Source organism: Cololabis saira, chromosome 9, assembly GCF_033807715.1.
Source record: "Cololabis saira isolate AMF1-May2022 chromosome 9, fColSai1.1, whole genome shotgun sequence".
Classification (NCBI taxonomy): Eukaryota; Metazoa; Chordata; class Actinopteri; order Beloniformes; family Belonidae; genus Cololabis; species Cololabis saira.
The window spans coordinates 22,838,671-22,859,690 of NC_084595.1; the positions used below are offsets into that span (position 1 = coordinate 22,838,671).

Here is a 21,020-nt window from a genome sequence, read left to right on the forward strand (position 1 = left end):
TTAGTGTTTCCATCACTATTTGCTCTTTTTCTCCTTCCATTTTCACTCTTCTCAAGCCTGACCTGGAATTCCTCTTCACCTTCTGCTGATCTGGATGTTTTTCTTCCTTTTGCCTTCTTCTTCTTCACTTCATTAGCACCTCTTCTTTTCCCCTGGTGTGTCTCCTGCTCATGTCCTGGATGAAAATGTTAATAATCTGTAGTAAAAGCTTAGATTTTATACATTCAATATTAAAAATAATAATTGACAAAAAATATTATCTACACTGATATCAGTGCAATGAGAGGTCATTTTATCTCTTTTTCATATAAAAGTCTTTGTACAAAATCACTAAGCTGTCTCACAGTTTATTACAGTATTATGTCTCTGTTCTAAATGTAACAATTATTTGTACCTTATATTCTAACATAGAAGATGAAAGGAGGTACTGGGAGTAAAAACGTGCAATGCATACTGTACGAGATTTATATATATATGCACACTTACCTGAAAAATCCAGTCCAATGTCAACTGTGGAAAGAAGATCATTTCACAGTAAGGATGACAGTTGAAAAATGTTATCAGTTTACAATCATGTGAAAAAGAAAGTACTTGGCCGTTTAATTCTCAGGTTTGATGTATCAGGACATTAGAATCTACTTTGTAGTTTCCATGATTCAGTAGCTTGTAGAACCAAGGAAGGAATTTTTGTCTTCTCTTCTTTACAACATTTCTTTGGTTAATTTAGTTTTGCAGGCATTTATTTAGTCACAGCTCTTTCAACATCCCCCAGAATTTTGATTGGGTTACTCTGTGGATTTCAGATCATTGCAACGTGCTGATTTCTTACTGTTTCAGTCATTCTGTTGTGGATTCGCTGGTGTGCTTCCGATCTTTGTCCTGTTGTATTATCCTGTTTCATCCAAACTTTAGGTGTTTGAAAGATGACTTTTCACTCAAGGGTATTTTTGTGTAAAGATAAATGAATTGCCAACTCTTGTAAGTACAAGCTGCCCATGTCTGTTCCAGCAAATCAAGCCTAATCATCAACCCCCCACCACCATACGCAACAATTATGAGGTATTTATGTTTGGTAGTCACCTTAACAGGAGCGCTACATTATCAACTAGTACTTGGGTCAGATTTGTTCCAGACATCTTGTGATTTGTTCAGATGGGTCAAAACTGTGCATTTCACGTTCTTTTTAGAGACACAAGACCTGCAAACATTTCAAACAGCCATATTATACTTGAAGTTTCCCACTCGTAACAAATCTTTCTCACTGTACAAATGACAGACTTGAAATAGTTTGGGAGTAGCCATATAACTCTTCCCAATTCAGTGGGCAGTAACTGCTTCTCTAAAATCATTCGTAATGTCTTTCCTCATTGGCTTGTTGTTAATACATACCTATGACTGGAAAACTTCCCTAACATCTGCTTTTATTTCTTACTTGTTGATAATCAAGTGCATTTGGTAAGAAGCACTTTCATGGCCACTTTTTATCTGTTTTGATATGTGAAACCATAAAACTGAAAGAGTGTAGTTGCTTTTTAACATTATCACTTTTTCACATTATCTTAATCTTGGAGCACTTTCTCTTATTTAAAATATGACATTATAATTTTCTGCCTGAGGAAAAGATGGGCCACTCATTATCATTATTAAAGACAGACCATTAACATTTAAAGGCTGCAGTGATCGTGTGATGAGAAGTCTTTTATGAAGTGGTTAAGTGTTACAACCATCCTTTATTTTTTTTACTGGGGCTAAAAAGTTGGAATTTTTAAAATGCAATTCATTTAATATTGTTGTTTTTTGTTTTTTAGGAAAGTGGTTTCAAAATTAGGCCAGCATTGGCCCAAACATCTTCCCGTGAATAGTGCAAATAATAAAAGATAACATGTTAAAGATTACACAAGACTTACATCTTTTAACCAGAATATGTCCCCTTCTTTGTTTTATTCTGTTTTTGGGGGTTTCAGCGTATTAACAACAACAAGACAATCCTGGTCAGACTTTCTCAGCTCATGTCTGAGGACTATTAGCCTCTCATTCAAAAAAGAAAGTTCAAGGTTTTGCATACACTGTTCTTTTCTTCTTCAGCTTTCATCACACCAGACTGCACTGACTACTCAGACTATTTACAGTCTAAATGCTGTATATTTATAGTGAAACCCCTTTTTAAATTGAATTATCTCTCAGTGACAAACTATGTATCTAATAGGCCTTTTAAAGTTTAAGTTCTTCTGAATTGATCATTTATTCTATATAAGGGTTTGATTTCAACTTTATTCTTTTGAAATTAAGCTTTATGAATTCAATCCTCTGTGTTTTTTAATCTCCACCCTCACCTTGAGCCCTTTCACTAGCTGAGCCAAACCTACCTTTTTGTGGAGCCGCCACCATTATATGGCAGTAAAGGGGGATAAAGAGGAAAACAAAGGGGACCACTGACAGATTGAGCAGATATTTATGTAGTCGCCCTTTTGATGTGTGTCCTTAGTGTAACCGGAGTGGGCAGCACATGGGTCATTACGGCCGTATGCAGCAGAGGGGGACAAAAGAGACAAACAATGGCCTAATGAAGGGAGACAGGTTGGCCAAGCACCACCAGGACAGGAGAGACAGCTGAGGTCCAGGGGCCAGCTCCCAAAAATATGGGTGAGTGGGGGGCAAGAATAAAATGTGTCTGGTTTGATTTGATTATTTTATAATACCATGGATGTACTATGAATAATTGCACTATTTACTCATTTTCATATTACTAAAGATGAGGCTCAGTGAAGAAGGATCTTTGTATAAAAACAGATTTGAGACACGACAACAATTCAGAGACATTGCTTTAGTATCTAGCATATCAATATACCGATGTAGACTAAACAAAGGAAGGTAAAGTACAACAACTCAACACTTCTATCACCACAAACCTAAACAATGAATCTTCTCTTTTAACAGCATTCTTGTGTCATATAATATGACATGAAAAGGAGAGCCATACTTTTGTCACAAAAACATGAAGACGGTCAGATGGTCACAGTCTTACTGTCATTCTCAGAGGTGATCAGACTGTCTCGTGGCATCATCCTCTCATGGTCCTGTATCTCCTAGAAAAGTGGTTTCAGCGCCTGTGAGCTGGACATTGAAGCTGGAAGGTTGCACTGCTCTCACTCATTCTTCATCTTCTGCATCTCAGCAAAGGATGGACTTATCCAAGTCACTGCACTGCCATGAGAGCCAAGAGTGTGTGTGCACAGGTGTATGTGTAGGTGTTTTGAAGGGCTGGTACATGATGGGTAACTTGCATTAGATGTTAACTTTTTCTTAACTATGCATCGACCCGAAACAGGGACAATGATAGCCTGGAAACCCTAGAGCCAAGCAATTTCACTCACAATCAATTATTCAAAACAGTTATGAGTGCCTTTATACAGCTGTGTGGGTATTTGAGAATGATTAAGGGTGTGTGTATGTGTGTGTGTGTGTGTGTGTGTGTGTGTGTGTGTGTGTGTGTGTGTGTGTGTGTGTGTGTGTGTGTGTGTGTGTGTGTGTGTGTGTGTGTGTGTGTGTGTGTGTGTGTGTGTGTGTGTGTGTGTGTGTGTGTGAAAGAGTGGAAGGACAAAAACATGATTATGAGGGCAGCAGGCCAAAAGTAAGGATCAGAGTTCTTTGTGTGATTGTTCTCATTGTACATGATAGATGGTTCAGCTGCCGGGGTTCATCGAGAAGTGACGATGAAATAAAATCACATTCACCTCATGTGCGTATAATTGAATGCTCTTATGTTATCACAGTTATATATATAATCCTAAAAGCTGTTTGTTTGTGTTTTCACTTTCTAAGAAATACGTTTATCATTTGTGGATACACCCCAGACGCCAAATATTACACAGAACTGTGGAAATGTTTCCTCTTTTTTTATAAAAAGGTAGGGACATAGTTTTTTTGTTTTTTGTTAAAAAAAAACACGACAAAGTGATGTGATAATAATTTATGAACTTTCTTAAATGAAAAATGGTACAAAAATGACATATCAAATGTTTGCTCATTTTGAATTTAATCCGAGAAACAAATTTACAAATAAAGAAAAATAAAAAAAAGACAATTACACAAAAACAAGAAAAAGACTAAGGCATACTTATTGGAACATCAGTGAATTAGTATGTAAAAGAAGCTGGTCGGTGATATTATTGAGCATCCTGCAGGAGTCGAGTTTTGGAATAACTTCAGATACTCATATTTTTTCTCTGCACAGACGGGACAAGAGCAAAAACCAGTGTTGCACTGTTTTTATCTTAGGGTCCTGAAAGCTGAAACTAAATTAAAATGTAAAAACCTTTTTGAGGATCTTTATTCTGAAATACTAAATATTAAATCTGGGATGTTATGAAACCAAAAAGTAGGAAAAAGCAGAGGACAGACTATAAATAATCCAAAATCCTGTTTAAAACCCACATTGGGAAAAGATTTTATTTCAAAACTGCCCTAGTGTTTGATCTCCCAAGTTTTAGCATCAATGCTGTTGTCAAAGAAAGAAAGAAAAAAATCCCATGCGTGTTTTTCCATCTTTTTTTTAATGGTTTTTCTTCTCATCAAACATACACTTTACATAAATTCATGAAAGTTTAACTACATCCCTGGTTCAACTTTTCATCTGTTGTCTGTTGTAAACAGAGTTTAAATCTCATCACTGCAATGCTCTGTTCCAGTCTTTTGATTAATAAAACCCTTGTTTGTTTTTATAAATAACATGTTGATTTAAAGGGACTGAAACCCGCGGTTCTTTTAAATCCACTTTGACTGAATTATTTCAACCAGTCTGAATTTAAAATTAAACAATGTTATTTTCAGTATTTCACTGTAACTCTGTAAGTATACCTTTTCTTTATCATGCCTTTGCACTGTAACTCATAATTGTTTTTTTTTCTTTTTTTCTTTCTTTTTCTTTTTTTATTCTTTCATATTTTTATTATGTAAAGCACCTTGAATTACTTTGAAATGTATTATACGCTGTCCCACCCTCAGTTTCCCACTGGATAAGGGATGTGCTGTCAAATCTGAAACTGGAGAAAATCAGGTATACACTACGGGGCTCTGAAAAGAAGTTTTTTAGAGTATGGAGATCTTTTTTGACCTTTTTTGATAAACCCTCCACACAAGTGCAGTAATTAATCTTAGTCAGATACCGGTATGGGGTTGCTGGCGTCTCAGGCCTTGTCATGCTGCTTCTACAATATGTTTTAGTCTTTAATTATACTGTGTTTCACTAAGCGCCTTGTATTAATGGGTTACTCAGTCTTGAGAAGTCTTTGTTATACAAACATATGTTGTAAAATCTCACTAAGTAGAGTTAGCTTAACATCATTGAGTGACAGTAGGGGTAAGGGAAGTTCGTTGTGGGGAGGGAATGTTTAATGTTTTGTTTATGTGCAAGTAAAAATCAATAAAAAGAACTATGAAAGAAAGAAATGTATTATACGAATGAACATGCCATGCCTAGCCTCATCTCCACTATGCACAGGCGATGCAAGGCTATGATCAATATCAGAGGTAGTAACACTGTTTGTTTTGTCATCTATGACTTGTTTGATGCATTTGTTAAACCATACAATTCATGTGTTTTACGGGCTCCTATTTTCATCTGAAGTGAAATATGCAACATCATCTTGTTTTGTTGAACTGAAAAATTCTTCTTTCCTGCTTTGGGTCCTGCTTCAAGGTCTGATTTAAACACAAAGTGACATATCCAGTGCATCACCATTGTGACCATTGTCTTTGACCTTTGACTATCAACAGTACTGAGACATGACATTTCACTGATGAAGGCATAACTTAATAAAAGACTCACATGTATACATGAATTCTTAACAATACCCGTTTTATAAATGTGTGTGTGTGCATGTGTGCACGCGCTTCCAGCAGCACAATAGGTATGTTACATACACGACTACTTTGCATAAAATCTTACTTTGCACAAAGATGCAGTTTGTAGCAGTGTTGAATATGAACCAGTAACGTTCTTATGAACCTGTAGGGGGCGGTGTTGCTCCACTGTCGCCATGCAGAGGAAGAAACGCCTTCGATTTTGTGAAACATTTTGCCAACTGTATGACTAGATATGCAACTGTTTAAAATCATGTATGCGTGAGAAACCACCAACATTTTCAGACATTTAAGTTTTATTTTTGCTGTTGTTGTTGTTTTTTATATTTCCAACAAGGTGATCATGTGATGGTGAGGAAAGCAGTGTAGGAAAGATATCAGCTTGCCAAAGCTAAAGTTAGTTCCAGCCATGAGGGAGTTACTGAAATGGGAGGTGAAGGAGGCCATAGGAGCCACTTGAGCAGACTGGCATCAAAACAAATTGCGACATTGATCGTACTGTAAATGGAAACATTGCTGCAGTACAGCTTAGATCACGAGACTTGACTCCATCGGCAGACTTGCAAAACATACGAGGAAACAACAGAAAATATGAACTGTTTTCAGTGTTTTGTGTTTATGTTAAATAGGTCATTCATTTAGATGCGGAATAATAAGAGTGACATGTTTTAACTCTATCATTCAAAGTGCTTTATTGCGTAAAACAACCTTGAATTGCCATGTTTCGGAAATGTGCTATACAAATAAACTTGCCTTTCCTTTCTGTTTCGAAATTTTAGTTAATCTTAACAAATTGTGACAGAAACCCACAAGTCAGGATACAGATATCTCCCAGTGGCCTCTTAACCCCACAAAAAGGTATTTTTTATTCACTAATGTACTCGTTTTTCTTTCTTTTAAAAATATGTTATATATATGTTATATAGCCTATGTATAAAAATGAACTAGGGCTAACTTTTGTGTTGGCAGCCTTTAGGCATCTGGATTTTCAAGCCTTTCCGGTAAACTAGGTGAACAATAAATGACGATGTGATGTTATAAGGTAGTTGGATCTGTTTATGGATCTGTCTGTAGGTTGTAACCAATGAACCGCTGCCTGTGGTCATACTCCTGACAATGATGTGATGTGAATGTTGGGGTCAGGATGGAAAAATTGTGAAAGCTTGTCTGTGTCTACAGACAGCACAGCCTGTGAAACCCTGTATTAATTTGTGGCTATCAGTGTCCATGTATGAGACAATGACAGGCAGGAAGAACAGAGCAGACTGAGAGGAAGCAAGTCTAATATAGGTCTAAAGGCACCAGACTGTACCCTGCTAAAAATAAATATATGGTGTTGTCTATCAGAAGGTTATTGTGAATAACGATCAGTGGCATCAAGGGGGAAAGACTATTACCTTCATGTTTTATCTCCGTTTCCATACTCTGCTCATAAGGTAAATGCAAAAGCGCTGCCTGGATGTTTAAACCCTGCTTCTCTTTCAAGCCCAAAACAAACACCCGTGAACTTTGTTAACATTAACGGCTCCTAACTAAGACAGCTGTTGACACTGAATGAAAAACACCAGGGAGTTTTGACCCTGAGGGTGAAACCTGGTTTGTTTTTGTCAGAAAGGTTGGAGCTGAGGGGCAGGGGTAGGTTAATCCAGGTGTGATTCAGACTGTAAACACATTTTTGCCAGAGGGACTGAGATAACACAATCACTGCGTACAGTTTCTTGTCACAAAAGCACGGTTGTTTTTTTGGCAGCTGTTAAACAAACTATACCATTTAAAAGACTATGGAAAACAGTTTCGCCTACATTAACATAAACATGTTTTTGATTCAAAATGTGGCCCTCAAACAACTGGATCTCAACCTCCCTTGTATTGCTCGTCACTAAAGTCCTTATTAAAGAAAAGAACTTTCAGGAAGGAAAAGCTAAACTTAAAAATAAAAAAGCAGTGACAGAAAATGAGACAAAGAGATGGGAAACACACACATGATGTAAAAAGGAAGTGTGTTGCTCAATTCTATGCGTCATGGTTGATACACAGCCACAGTAAGCACTTCGTGTGCGTGAGCGTGAGTAAAAACAGCGTCATCGAGCAGAGAGGCAGACCCTGTCAGACTAAGGGTGCAGCTGAGGGCAGGACTTGGCAGCTGCAATTGACAGATTAGAGCAGAGGAGGCGTGCCTTGTTCCTGCAGTCAGAAAGCACGTGGCTATGCCCGTCTGCACGAGGGAGCAGCAACAAAGAGCAGCTAGTCTGGAGAGCAGAACAGAGGAGAGCACAGGGCATCTGCTGCACACACATGTACACCATTTCACTCTCACACCCACATGCAGGAGTTAGCATTCAATCACCACGTCCAGACCCGCAGTCGTTTAAAGTGTCATGTATCAGCTAGAGCAGGAGGAACCCCCACTCAGTGGCTAGTCAATGGAAATGGCAACTAATTTCTTCACAGCACATTGCACATATTGTTGTTTCCACATGCTACATGCTCCACCTTTCTGCTGCTGCCCCCACCTTTACCCCTACCCCCACCCGAAAAAGAAACCGTTTTACAAGGAACACATTTGCCTACATACATAAATACGCAATGTAAACCCAGAAGCTATCCTGATACACATGCCCGGTGAGACTGCTGGGTAAATAAACAAGCAGAACGGGTTCATATCCAGCCACGATTGGACCCCTCCTCCCTGGCCGAAACAGGGGAGTTATGTAGCAGCACGAATGAGAGACTGAATGGTCAGGTATTGGTTAGATCAGGTTATTTTGATCTGCTTTCTGTTGTACTCCTTTTTTTCCCACTCTTTATACTTTGCTTTTGAACTGCTTTCTACCGCTTGTGTTTCACTTTTTTAGACAACAGTTTCAGCAGCTAAGCAGGTAATGATGTTGTTGTCTTTGCTCTATCGCACGCTCACACACGTTGCTGCTCACTTTACAGGAGCGACTGTGACAGTGCAGCAAGGGGAGCAGGTTTTAAAGCAATGGTTTGTGTCAACTTCAGTGTAAAGCTTATCAAGCCCCGCACCCAGCTTCTGTTAATGGATAAGCTGCCATCTCCCCGGTAGCCCCTTCCTTTATCAACACTGTTTCACAACACAGACACCAGACACAAGCAAGCTGTGCCTGTGTGTGTGTGTGTGTGTGTGTGTGTGTGTGTGTGTGTGTGTGTGTGTGTGTGTGTGTGTGTGTGTGTGTGTGTGTGTGTGTGTGTGTGTGTGTGTGTGTGTGTGTTTGTCTGGTGGGCCAATATCTGCCTAGTAACTGCATACAGGCTGCTCCACATTCACATAAGTAATCCTTGTAGTCTCTTACACACATACACCAACTGGAGCACACCCCCACACAAAAAGATGGCTGTTAACTGTGCTATCTGTAGTCATGGCAACATTGTCACTTTCAGTCTCTCACGTGTATCCATCATGGTCGGGGAAAAAGAAGTGGATAAACACCCACATCCAACAAACACACGCAAAATAGCTATGACTGCGAGGGGGATGGGACATGATACTCAACACCTCCCACTCTCTCCTCAGCTGCCTCCTCCTCTCACTGAAACCCTTGAACCTTCACATACTAAACACACACATGCTTCTTCTTCTCTACTCCATACAGGCCTGTGTTAACACAACACACACAAAGAGTGCAGTGTAAAACACAGTCAACATTTCTTCATCTTCCCCCACCCTCCCGTGTTTTAGTTAGCCGTATATGAAAAGCTCGAAGCCTGTTTCTGTTCAGGAATGATACCACTGTTCTTTAACTCATATGCACATGACAATTTATATTAAAAAATCAACAATGATTAGTTTTTCAAGCAACAGTCTGTTGTTGTTTAAATTTTTCACCAATCTGGCATGATTTGATTAGTGGTGTTGTAATCAGAGAATGATGTTGCTCCACTGACAAACTAAATTGTATGCAAATGTCATTCAAGCGTCTCTGTTAAATCTAGTTAGAAAAACCAATAAGGAATTGCAATAAAGTAATACAATTACCTTCTAAAATAATGGTAATGCTATTAATTGATGATCAAACGATCATTTACCAGCTCTTTTCAATAATGTTAAACTAGTGATCATTTGTGACAAAGTGTTCAAGGTATACTTGAAAAATCTGCCAACAAAGAATCATGTGAATAATCCAGAGCACTTTATCAATGTTAGTCAAAGAAACAAACAGAAACAAAGAACAACAGTGTAATACAACTTTGGTTTCATGAAGTACAAACATCTTTGAGTCGTCCATGACTGTTTGTGTACATGCTAAACCATGTGTATACTGTAGGTCTGTTGTTTTTGTAAGCAAACCACTGGGTTTATATCTGCACGTGTGTGAGAGAAAGAGGGATTGAATTATCCTTGAAACTTTTAGGAGGAAAGGTTATAGGTGAAGATCCACACCACTAACGGGGAAAACTACAGTTAGCCTGCCCTTCCACATTTCCACGAATCTGCTCACTGACAAATGACAGCATGTTCCCTCTGATTCACATTACACCACGAGCGTTTGTTTGCTGCTCAGTGCTGCCTGCAGTACCGGGAGACATCTGTATGACGTTATGCTGAAAAAAGTGCTGGGAACATGTTAAGACCTGTGGCATATTAAGAAACTGTACAACACATCACACTGCAAGTGAGGTGAGCACATGTTTTCATATTTCACCAAAATGAGGAGAAAGGATCACATGCTTTTTAACATGTACACATGTGTGCACATGTTAAAAAAAATGAAGTTAAGGTGGGATTTCCCTAAAGACATATGTGTGTAACGATTAGGCTTTCATTACAAAGGAGTGAACACTACGTCTGTGGCCAGAAGTCCAAAGTCCTAAAGTTAATCACTTTTAGGTTACTCTACTGTCTGCTAAAGAGACAGCAAAATATATTACATGTTTCTGCACCTAAGATGTAGATTGTGTTCAATTTTATTTACTTTATCAAATCCTTCCCCTCAAAGTGACAGCACGACTTTAGCTCATGTTGCATAAAAGAATGTCAATTAAGACTTTGCTTTTTGTAAATTGTTTATACCTAAGTCTGTAATTTCAAAGCATTTCAATTCAGTTCAATTCAAAATACTTTATTTATCGCCACAGGGAAATTGATTTTCCAGTACAGCCCATCCAAGAGAGAACAAAACAAAACAAAACAAACAAACAACATAGGACATAGACAGGTGCCTTTTTTCTCAGTATGTTTAAGGTAACTTTCAAACTGGGGCTTTGAGGACTAATCTTTTGTGCTGTCTCTCTCTCAGTGATGGCTACAAGCCTGTTTACCGACAGAGAATGATTTCATAATCGTTTACTAACAGCTCAGACATAACGATCCCTTGGTGCTTCTCAGAACTCATCTTTTGTCACTTATTACAAGACATGTTTACACTCCTAACATCATGCAAATGTATTTGCACCTGTGTCTACTTGTATGTTAGCATTTGCACATCTATCTTTGTCTGACCTAAATTCACTTGTAGACTTTGGGATATAATTATTTTTCCAGATTGAAAAATAAATGAAATATCCCAATAACAGTTTGAGCCTTAATATCCTTAAGTTGGATTTGGGTTTGCATAATGTTTAAGTTAGCTTATTGACATGTTTAAATTTTGGTTACTCTACTCCAACCTCCAACCTCTAGTGGAAAGGTCACAGCTGGGAATGTAGTTGTTATGTTTAAGGACAGGGTGACAGGCCTCAGGGGTCTTGGTCAAACTCCAACATTTTTAAAATGTATTTACAAAAAAAAAAAGTGTTAATTGCCATTTGTGCATTTGTGGTATTGACTTATTTGTTTTGCCTCCTGGAAAACATGTTTACATACAGTATGTGCTTCTGCTCGACCGGGTGGACCAGCGCTGACCCAGAGCTCTCCCTTAACAAACAAGCTTCATATTTGACAGTTTTGTACATCTGAACTTGTGTTGCTCCTCTAATAATAAAAACAATCACATGATGTGGCAGGAGGCTGAGACTCTTAAAGTAGACACAGAATATTGTGCAGGGAGGCATTCCCAGTTGATTATTTGTTTTTAAATCCAGCATCCCTGCCCATTCATTCTTTCATTTAGACACATTACTCAGTAAATGGATTCGTGTCCTTGTAGGTGGATGATGACGAATAGATGTGTAATAACGCCAGCCTAACAGTGCGCATGCGCCCGCGTCGAGCGCTCGGGGGCTCCGCAGGCAGCCAATGGTGACACGTTGATTTACTCGTGACATCATCCACCACTCCTCTTACTAAAGAAGGAAACAAACATCTATCCAGAAGGGACGGGAGACGGAGAGAGAGGAAGGTGGGAAGGCAGGAGGCCGAGGAGGAGACAATTAAACCTGTCTGACAGAGAAGACGTCGACACCTAATCTCTAAAGCGAGACAAAAGGACCTGAAACCGTCGACTTTTGCCGTCTCTGCCCAGACAAGCGCTCACGTTTTCTGTCTTCTCGCGAGAACACCCGTCGACTTTTTCTTGGCAGGTGATGATCTCGGATTGTTGCTTTTTCTTTTTTTTCTTCTTCCTTTCTTAACATCGAGGATTAAATATTGTAGTGGGTTCGTCTTATGAAGGTAAATAGTCGAAACGTGGGTGTCTTACCCGAGAGGATGGTCTGTGGTGGCGACCTTTAAGTCTGGACTGAAAGGTCAGGCGGTGTCTGCGTGATGGCTTTTGTGTGGTAAACAGGATTTTTGGCTTTGCTCCTTTTAATTGTCCAGCAGCGCGGTGTCCTCAACCTGCCTTGAAATAGCACATGCCTTTGAACGTGATTGTCTGTCTGATTCTGGTGTAAAAATAGATGGATTCATTTAGAAAAACAAGGGGAGCTAGTGCTGGTCGCTTTCTGTTTTTCTGCTTGCCCCGAGCTGGGGGATGGGGGACCAAAGCCTGTTAATTCCTGTCTAGAAATAGAAAATTCATAAGCCGAATAGATAAGTGCAGTGAAAAAGTTGGATTGAAATTGTTACAGTCTATTTGAATTTACCAGAAAAACTATTTTTGTTTTAATTGCTACACCCAGTATCCGTATCTGCAGTAGTTTCAGATTTTAGTTTAGACGAGCTTCGCTCGATGTAGGAGACTTTGTGGTCCCATCGAGGCGTTTTAAGTGCTCAAGTGTGGTTATATAACCGTGGTTGTTAACATTGTTTCGTTGGGAGCACGCAGAAAAATGGGTATTAGTGCAAATGCAGAGATATGTGCGAGGTTTTAAGCGATGTTTAAACAGGAAGCAGAGAGATGGCAGACAAAGGAGGAAAGCAGAAACAAAGGGATCATAGACCACACTGTCTACAGTGTTTGATATTTCACCAAACATAAGCGGGGTTTCTTTGCTGTCGGCTTCCGGTGGCTGCTTCAGATATAGCGAAAATTAAGATACTAATGTGCTGCTTGTTTAAATTAAATAAAAGGAACAGTGTGCTTTTTCTGTACTGCCCTTCAGTGTGACTCATGAGTTTTCAGCCCAGCTCGGCCTGAAATATGAGCTAAGCTTGCTCTTCCCCTTTTGTTTGCTAGAGATAGTTACACTTGTCTTCCTAAAAGTTGCTTCATCTTGCACCCAAACCATCTGACACAGTTTTTTTTTTAGTTTTTTTTTTTTAGAAAAAAGTCAAGTTAGCACTTTTTTATTTATTTTTTATTTTACTGAGAGGGTTTGGGATTTTTGTTATGGAAAACTGCTGAATGGGTGACTGGTAATCATCCTTGTGCTGGAAAGCCCCTGACTTGCCCTGGCAAGATATGCTTTACAATAAAGTACCTAATTTTTAAAGCCTTTTCTGCATACAGTATAGTCAAATTGAAAGCAGCATGGGTTACTTCAGGGATTTCACTTTTTTTTTAATCTTATATATGTTCTTTATAGGACTTTGTTAATATTTAGGGAACATGTCTGTGCCCTGACTTGCCCTGGCAAGATATGCTTTACAATAAAGTACCTAATTTTTAAAGCCTTTTCTGCATACAGTATAGTCAAATTGAAAGCAGCATGGGTTACTTCAGGGATTTCACTTTTTTTTAAAAATCTTATATATGTTCTTTATAGGACTTTGTTAATATTTAGGGAACATGTCTGCTGTTTGCCTGACAGCTGGTTCAAACATGACAGCTGATCTTCACTGTTCATTGTCCTTTTTATGTAAGAAAGTCAACAGACATCATCACATTCTTTGTTGTTTTATGTTTGCTGCTTTTGTTCTTGGATGAGCTATTTTTATATAGCGCTGAAACAACATTATGTTTTTGTTTACATTCATGTACAACTTAAATCATACAGCCAACGTGCAATTATCTACAAAGGAAAATGTCCCTTGAGCTACACAATACTTAACCATTGTCTAGCTCAGTCCTGCTGTCTGTTTTTTTTCCCCCTTTTTTTCCCAGCCCTCAGCAGTTGAACATGTGACTCGACTGGCAAAGTTCTTTGTGGGCTTTTCCAAGGAAACCCTGTGTTAGCACAGTGATAACATGTAGGGATGAAAATATAGAGAAGAGAGCAGAGATTTAGGAGCTAGCTCAGGATTTCATAGCACTTGTCAGGATAACCTCTTGTGTTTCAAAACACCTGCTGGCCTCCGCTGGAACATGAAGCTCGCCGGCCCTGTTTGTGTCCGTGACCGGAATATAGATGAGCTTCACACAAACACAAGCAAGCAGTTGCTGTGTTGCAACAAAACACGGCCAAAGGTTTATTACAAAGCAAAATGTGATGGTGTTTCCATGCAGGTTTATAGCTCTCACGTGTGATTTGGTGAATTGTAACAGCAACAAAAAATGTTTCGGGCAGGGCTGGCAGGTGGGGTGCTTCTTACCCTACTAATCTAGGTCTTCTTGTCTGTTTGTTGTTAATCTAGGTGTTTTTGATCTGTTGCCTCAATGTCGGTGTCTCCCATTACGCAACATCCTGTTGTATTGCACTGGAGCACAAGCAGCCAACAATGTCATAGTACTACATGTCCTGCCAAATAACGCACATGTAGGCTTGTATTTAGACATCTGTGGTGGGGGATGACACCGGACTTTGCAATAGCCTATGTGACAAGTGGCCAAGGGTAAGGGGAATACTTTGTGAAACTGCTGACCTACTTTATTCTTTCTCATTTATTATCTTGAGTCATGTGGCAGAAACAGGACATTATTCTACCTGATGAGAAACGTTTGTTCTGTTGTGATGAAGTTACTGCCTGTGAGTCAGATTAGATTCCTGTTTAGATGAAGGAAGTGAGTACCCTGATAAGGGAGCATTTAGTATTTGTGAATAATCAAAGCATTCCTCTGAATACTGTACCTGTTGAAAATGTGGTTAACATTTTAGAAATGCCAATTTAAGTTGTGTCTGAGCTGACAAAAGGGTTGAAGGAAGAAATGAGGGACGCAGTGAACAAAGCTGTGGGACAGAAGGGAGTTTGAATCTGCCAAAGGTGCCGAACAGAACAGTGTGTGGTGTTTATTCTCTGGACTTCCTGTGGAGAAGCACTCATTCCTGTATTCAAGCTAACGGGCGAGTCAAAACACAGACGTGGTGTTCTTGCATTTTCATAACATGGCTCCTCTGCCATCAGTCAACCTTGCTCTGGAACCAGATTGACAGGGAAACATGTCCAGGAAAACCTTTTGTGCTTTCATGTCTGTTTCACATCGAGGTGTTGGTGCAGAAAACAACTGCTCTCTCTGTGTGTCAGTCTAATAAGCATTCTCACTCTGTCTCTCATTCTGTTAGCAATGGCTCAAGAGACGAACCAGAGCCCGGTCCCCATGCTTTGTGCCACAGGCTGTGGTTTCTATGGCAACCCAAGAACAAATGGCATGTGCTCTGTATGCTATAAAGAACACCTGACGCGGCAGCAGAGCAGCGACCGCATGAGCCCCCTCAGCCCAATGGGTAAGGCAGCACATAAAAATATGAATGTAATCAGTGATGCCTCAAAGGTCAAACATTGACATTGTCACTATCTAGCACTTGAAGGCTGTTCAAAATGTGTTGTCTAAAGAACGAAAATATGTCACTAACAGGTTTACTTTTTCAATTGGAAGATTCACATATTTTCTTTGAGTCATTTGGGTTGGATTCAATTATTTTTGTGACATTGTAATTCAAAAATCACAATGAATGAATGAATTGTTTATTTCGGTTACATTACATTATTTGCAATTCAAACTGTGTGTGTGTAAATGACAAAACACTTTCATACAAGTTTACACTCATCAGTTTCACACAAAAAATAATAATAAACTCTGTAACCGAAAAAGGAATAGGCTGAAGCCAAAGCTTATATTTGCCTACCCTGTACTTTCCAACAGAAAACCCAGATTATCTGCAATATGAAAAGAAACAAAAAGAGAAATTTCCCTTTTAAATTGTTCTGCTTAACCAAATTATACTCCAATCATTTAGCATTGTAATCCTTAATTATTTTACTTTTCAATATTTTTTTAAAATTCAACAGATTTACACAGTTTCACTTCATCACTAAGTTGATTCCATAATTTGACTCCCAAAAATGAAACACATCTATATTTAACATTAGTCCTCACACGACATCTTTCAAAGACCCACAGCCTTCTTAAATTATAGTTTGTTTCTCTTAATTTAAAGAAATGCTGAAAACAAGCAGGAAGGCTATTATTCTTAACTCGAAACAAAATTTCTAATGTTTTTAAATGCAATGCATGGAAAATATAATCTGGTGTTCCTACTTGAACTTTTTATTTGTATATTTGATGTCATTGTTTTTAATTGAACCCATTCTGTTCATTAAGGCTCCACTGCTAGTCCTACCTCAGAGGTCTCGGCTATCCAGAGACTAGAAGCCAGTTTGGCTAAGGTTGATGCCTCCCCTGCCTCTTCTCCAGACATGTCTAGGTCAGTATTGGCTACAATTTATTGTTCGGGCTATGTTTTATAAATCTCAGTTTGTATAAATAGCTGACTGACTGGTCTCACTCCTCAATTTAAATCTGCAGAACTGTTCAAGGATCTCTCCCTGTGACTCAACAAATGACAGAGATGAGCATCTCGAGAGAGGATAAACCTGACCCTCTAGAGCCTGGTAAAACACAACTAACATTTTACAGAACGAAACACAGACACAGTTGAAAGATCACTGAGATTTTAAGACAAACTTTGCTTTTGTAGGATCCACTGCAGCCTTAGTTTATTGGAGATGCTTTGTTGCATACCTTAAACTCAGCTTAAAAGCAGCTGGTTTTACTTACAGCCTCCAAGAAAGAAAGGTTGCCTAAAAATAAACGTGTTTAAAAATAACCACACCAATGGAGAGACTGATTTGATCCTGTCTTCTAGTCTTTCTCAGAGTAGCGTGCCGTTTTCTTCCAAGAACACAGACAATTTAGAGATCAGGAACGTGCCATAGCGCTGTCATTTGAGACGCTTATTTTAAAAGTTAAGTTAGGTACATGATAAAAAAGTTAAGCTATCCTGACTAATTTATTACTTTCTTTCTGTTGTGTTTTTTATGTGTAGTTGTAAGTCAGCCTGCTGCTTCTAGCCCAACTCCTGTAGCTTCTACCAGTGTTGAAGAAGGCAAGGGAGACCCCTCCAAACCCAAGAAGAACAGATGTTTCATGTGCCGTAAAAGGGTGGGACTTACAGGTGAGCAGACGAAGGGGATGGTTATTGTGATGCCCGTGTTGCTGATAGTGATCAGAGTATATATTAGGGGTGTAACGATACACTAATCTCACGATACGGTACGATACACGATATTGAGGTCACGATAACGATACGATACGATATTATAGCAGTATTTTTTTAACAACTTTGCATGAGGAACATGTGACTGGAAAAAATTGTATTTTATTTGAAAGACACAAAATACAAAACAATGCTGTGCATTTGCCTTATTGTTACAGTTTGTAATGCTTTATAACAGTTTAAGTTTTAAAGAGAAAGCCAGGCCAACCATTTTCCACAAACTGAACTAAAAGTAAATGTCAGGTTTGCATCATGCATCTTCTTCAGTTTCTCTCATGTATGATTTGACTTTTTTTTTTTCCAGAAATGTAACAACTAAAATTAAATAAATAAATAAAAGTAAATAATTACATACAATTTTACATCATAAAAAAAGATTGATTCATGCTCATCTTATAAGTGTAAGAGGAGATTTATTTTTGTTAAGAAGGTTATTTTGGTAATTCAGGGTTCATTATTTTATAAATATATTCTTTATATTCGGATGTAAATCAGGGACTATAATGACACCAGTCAGTTTATCTGTCTGTTTTAGATTGGGCGGAGTGATACGCCACAGTACGGCACTAGGTGCTGTGTTGATGTTCTAAAATCCTACACTGTTGAGCGGACATTAAAGTACACTCCAACTCGGAAGAAGTTTTCCCGTGTTTATCCTACTCACGACCCGAAAAAGGTTTAATTTAATAAGGTAAGGCTTAACTCTACACCAGACTTAAAAGTTCAGAGCTCAAAACCCTGCTAGAGTCCCGTGATCGGGACCGCAAAAAGGTACTACTTTCTTTTGAGCGTAGTAGGATTTTGGTCCGCGGGTCGAGGTGCGGTCGGCACGCGCGGTCAGCTGCGCGTTACTAGTCACCACAATGAATTAATATTAATATCCCAATATCGCGATACACTTTGTCACCTCCACGACACGTTTCGTGGCGTTTTTGTATCGCGAAATTTCGTGGCTCGATATATTGTTACACCCCTAGTATATATATTTTTTTTTTACTCTTTTGTGCAGTCTTTATCTCTGCAGATGGGGCTTTAACCTGTGACATTTGTGCTTCCAGGGTTTGACTGTCGCTGTGGGAACCTGTTCTGTGGCATCCACCGATACTCTGACAAGCACAACTGTCCCTACGATTACAAGGCCGAAGCTGCCGCCAAGATCCGCAAGGAGAACCCTGTGGTTGTGGCTGACAAGATACAGAGAATATAGATTTGATATAACAGCAACGCCAGCAATGATGAAACACCTTGACAAGGACTGGAGTATGAGTGTGAACCCTTTGAAATGAGCACCAACGCAAGTGGTGACTTGAGGATTGAAAAGACTTGATTTTAAAAAAAAATTACAACCTCAAAATATCGAAAAAAGAAAAAAGATCCTTACTGAGGGAGATGCATGAATGATCACTTTCCTTTTTCCTCTTTTGATTGATTCATTAGTTTGTTTTATTCTGTTTTCTGTGGTGTGACTTTTCCGTTGTTGAGTCCATTCTTTTTCTAAGAAAATGTATTGTCTTATTTAGAGCAGCGCAGGCTCAATGTCCAGGATGTGCTGTGCTCCTCTCACCCATGCTAGGCGCCAGTTTGTGCCAAACAGTCATTTTACTCTAACCCTGCAGTGTGTTAGACACAGGCAGGTTTCTCAAAGCAGTCAGACAGTCCGTACGAGTCATGTCCCTCAACCATAACAGCTTCTTGTTCTGTGCTCTGTTGACACTGGAGTTATTCAACTCTCCATGTAACTCTATATTTTCTAGCTTTACCTACCTCACGGCTGCTGTGTTAAGCTATGTAGTCTTCCCTTTTACTTCATCTGCTTTGACCCCGGCACAACAGTGGATCATCATGACAGTCAGCCCCTGTCTCCCTCCAGTCTGCTTGGCCATGTGGACATCATCTGTCTGTGATGAGACCGTTTCATTATACCTAAAGGCGTCATGCTAGACGTGGTACCCCACATTTCACTGAATCCGAACATTTGCAATGAGAATGATGATAAAAATGGGATCGCCCCAACTGGTTTGAGTTCACATTGTAATATGACGCCTGGTGCAGGGCTGCGTTCACCAACGTGTGGCCTGAGAGGAAGGACTGCATCTTTCCTGGTGGGCCTGATGGGTGAATCTAGGCTACAATGTTGTAGGGACATAAATGAATGGACTAAATGCATGAGTTACACTTCATTTGCATTAGTGTTTCAATATCACTCGTCTAAGGGTTTGGGACATTTTATTTGCTGAAAGACAATTATCTGATGTTTTGAATTTTTTTTTTTCTTCTTCCATTGTTTTGATGTTTGCGCATGGATTCTGTGCAGTTGTGGAATTATTGTTTTTTTTTTTTAAAGGCGCTAACACAATATTCATGTGAGCACAGTATGTGTGTGTTGGTGTATGAGTGTGTTGTCCCCCTTTTAGTTGTGAAGCTACCCTGTTTATCAGCACATGTTTACAGAAGTACAGGAGCATGCCAGAGCTAGATTTATGAAAAATAATAGAAACCAAGATTAGATGTAACTTGTCATCTAACGGCTATTGGTCTGTGTGTCTGCTGTAGAGCACCGTAGAGATGTGTGTGTGTGTGTGTGTGTGTGTGTGTGTGTGTGTGTGTGTGTGTGTGTGGGTGGGTGTGCATGTGCACAAACCTGAGCAAAAGTGTTCTCATGGCTGCCTGAGACACGTATGTTTGTGTCTTCTATTACTTTCCCCCTGCGAGGATGTTTTTCATTTAAATGACAACTGTATGTATCCGTTTTTTTTCTTTCTTTTTCTGACTCTTAGTTATATGCAAATTTGTACAAAAAAAGAAAAAACAACAAACTGTGTTGATATTTATGTATTACATATAATCTTGCTATCCAGCATTACAACAGAATAGTATCATGTAAATAAAACTGTACAGAGAGACATAACCAAGCCTCACTGTGTTCACTTTCACAGCTCACCAGTTCTCCTTATAGTTCATGTTTTAGTGAGTTTTGCTTTTCATAAGAAATATGTCTTTAACTTTTGTTAATGCTGAATGGAGTAAAGTGCAGGTCATATAGCACAATAACGGAAGACAGGTTATGTGTGAACAAGGGTTTAATTTTAGTCACAACAAGAATAGTGTTGGTGCCCAAGCTTTACCATGTGATGGTTACCTTGCCTAACCTGACCTCAGACTAACAACCTCATTCCAGAGACTTTCAAACCGTGTCTGGTCACACAGGAAGTATTAATCCCTAGTCCCTGGAAGAAAGCGATTCTGTTCAGCTTTATCTGGGCTTAAGCCGTACATGCACAGTTCCCCTTGTGTCCGCGTTTCGGAGACATGGTGCTTTCTCACACTCCTGGCAGGGGATCCAGGCCAGAGGGTGCTCACAGATGGCATCATGGCAACAGCTGGCCAGACAGCTGAGGTGAACTCATGTGGTGGTTTGTGTGACAGAAAGCAACAACGATCAC

At 39.2% G+C, this 21,020-nt stretch overlaps 1 protein-coding gene across 2 annotated transcripts; it reads left to right on the forward strand.

Annotated features, from left to right (window-relative positions):
- Positions 1-12,096: 12,096 nt before the first annotated feature.
- Positions 12,097-20,485, forward strand: zfand5a (zinc finger, AN1-type domain 5a). 2 transcript variants are annotated; one of them, XM_061730846.1, is made up of 6 exons: positions 12,097-12,433; positions 15,583-15,744; positions 16,623-16,725; positions 16,827-16,912; positions 17,347-17,475; positions 18,636-20,485. In XM_061730846.1, the coding sequence occupies exons 2-6, from the start codon at positions 15,585-15,587 to the stop codon at positions 18,782-18,784; spliced, it is 627 nt and encodes a 208-aa protein (XP_061586830.1). In that variant the 5' UTR covers positions 12,097-12,433; positions 15,583-15,584; the 3' UTR covers positions 18,785-20,485. The 2 variants fall into 2 exon arrangements, with proteins under 2 accessions (XP_061586830.1, XP_061586829.1); XM_061730845.1 differs by having other exon boundaries at positions 12,099-12,342.
- Positions 20,486-21,020: the final 535 nt, after the last annotated feature.

Coding starts and splice junctions, on each gene's coding strand:
- zfand5a (XM_061730846.1), top strand. CDS start 15,585: ATGGCTCAAGAGACGAACCAGAGCCCGGTCCCCATGCTTTGTGCCACA. Junction 15,745..16,622: donor GAGCCCCCTCAGCCCAATGG/GTAAGGCAGCAC, acceptor CTGTTCATTAAG/GCTCCACTGCTAGTCCTACC. Junction 17,476..18,635: donor TAAAAGGGTGGGACTTACAG/GTGAGCAGACGA, acceptor TTGTGCTTCCAG/GGTTTGACTGTCGCTGTGGG.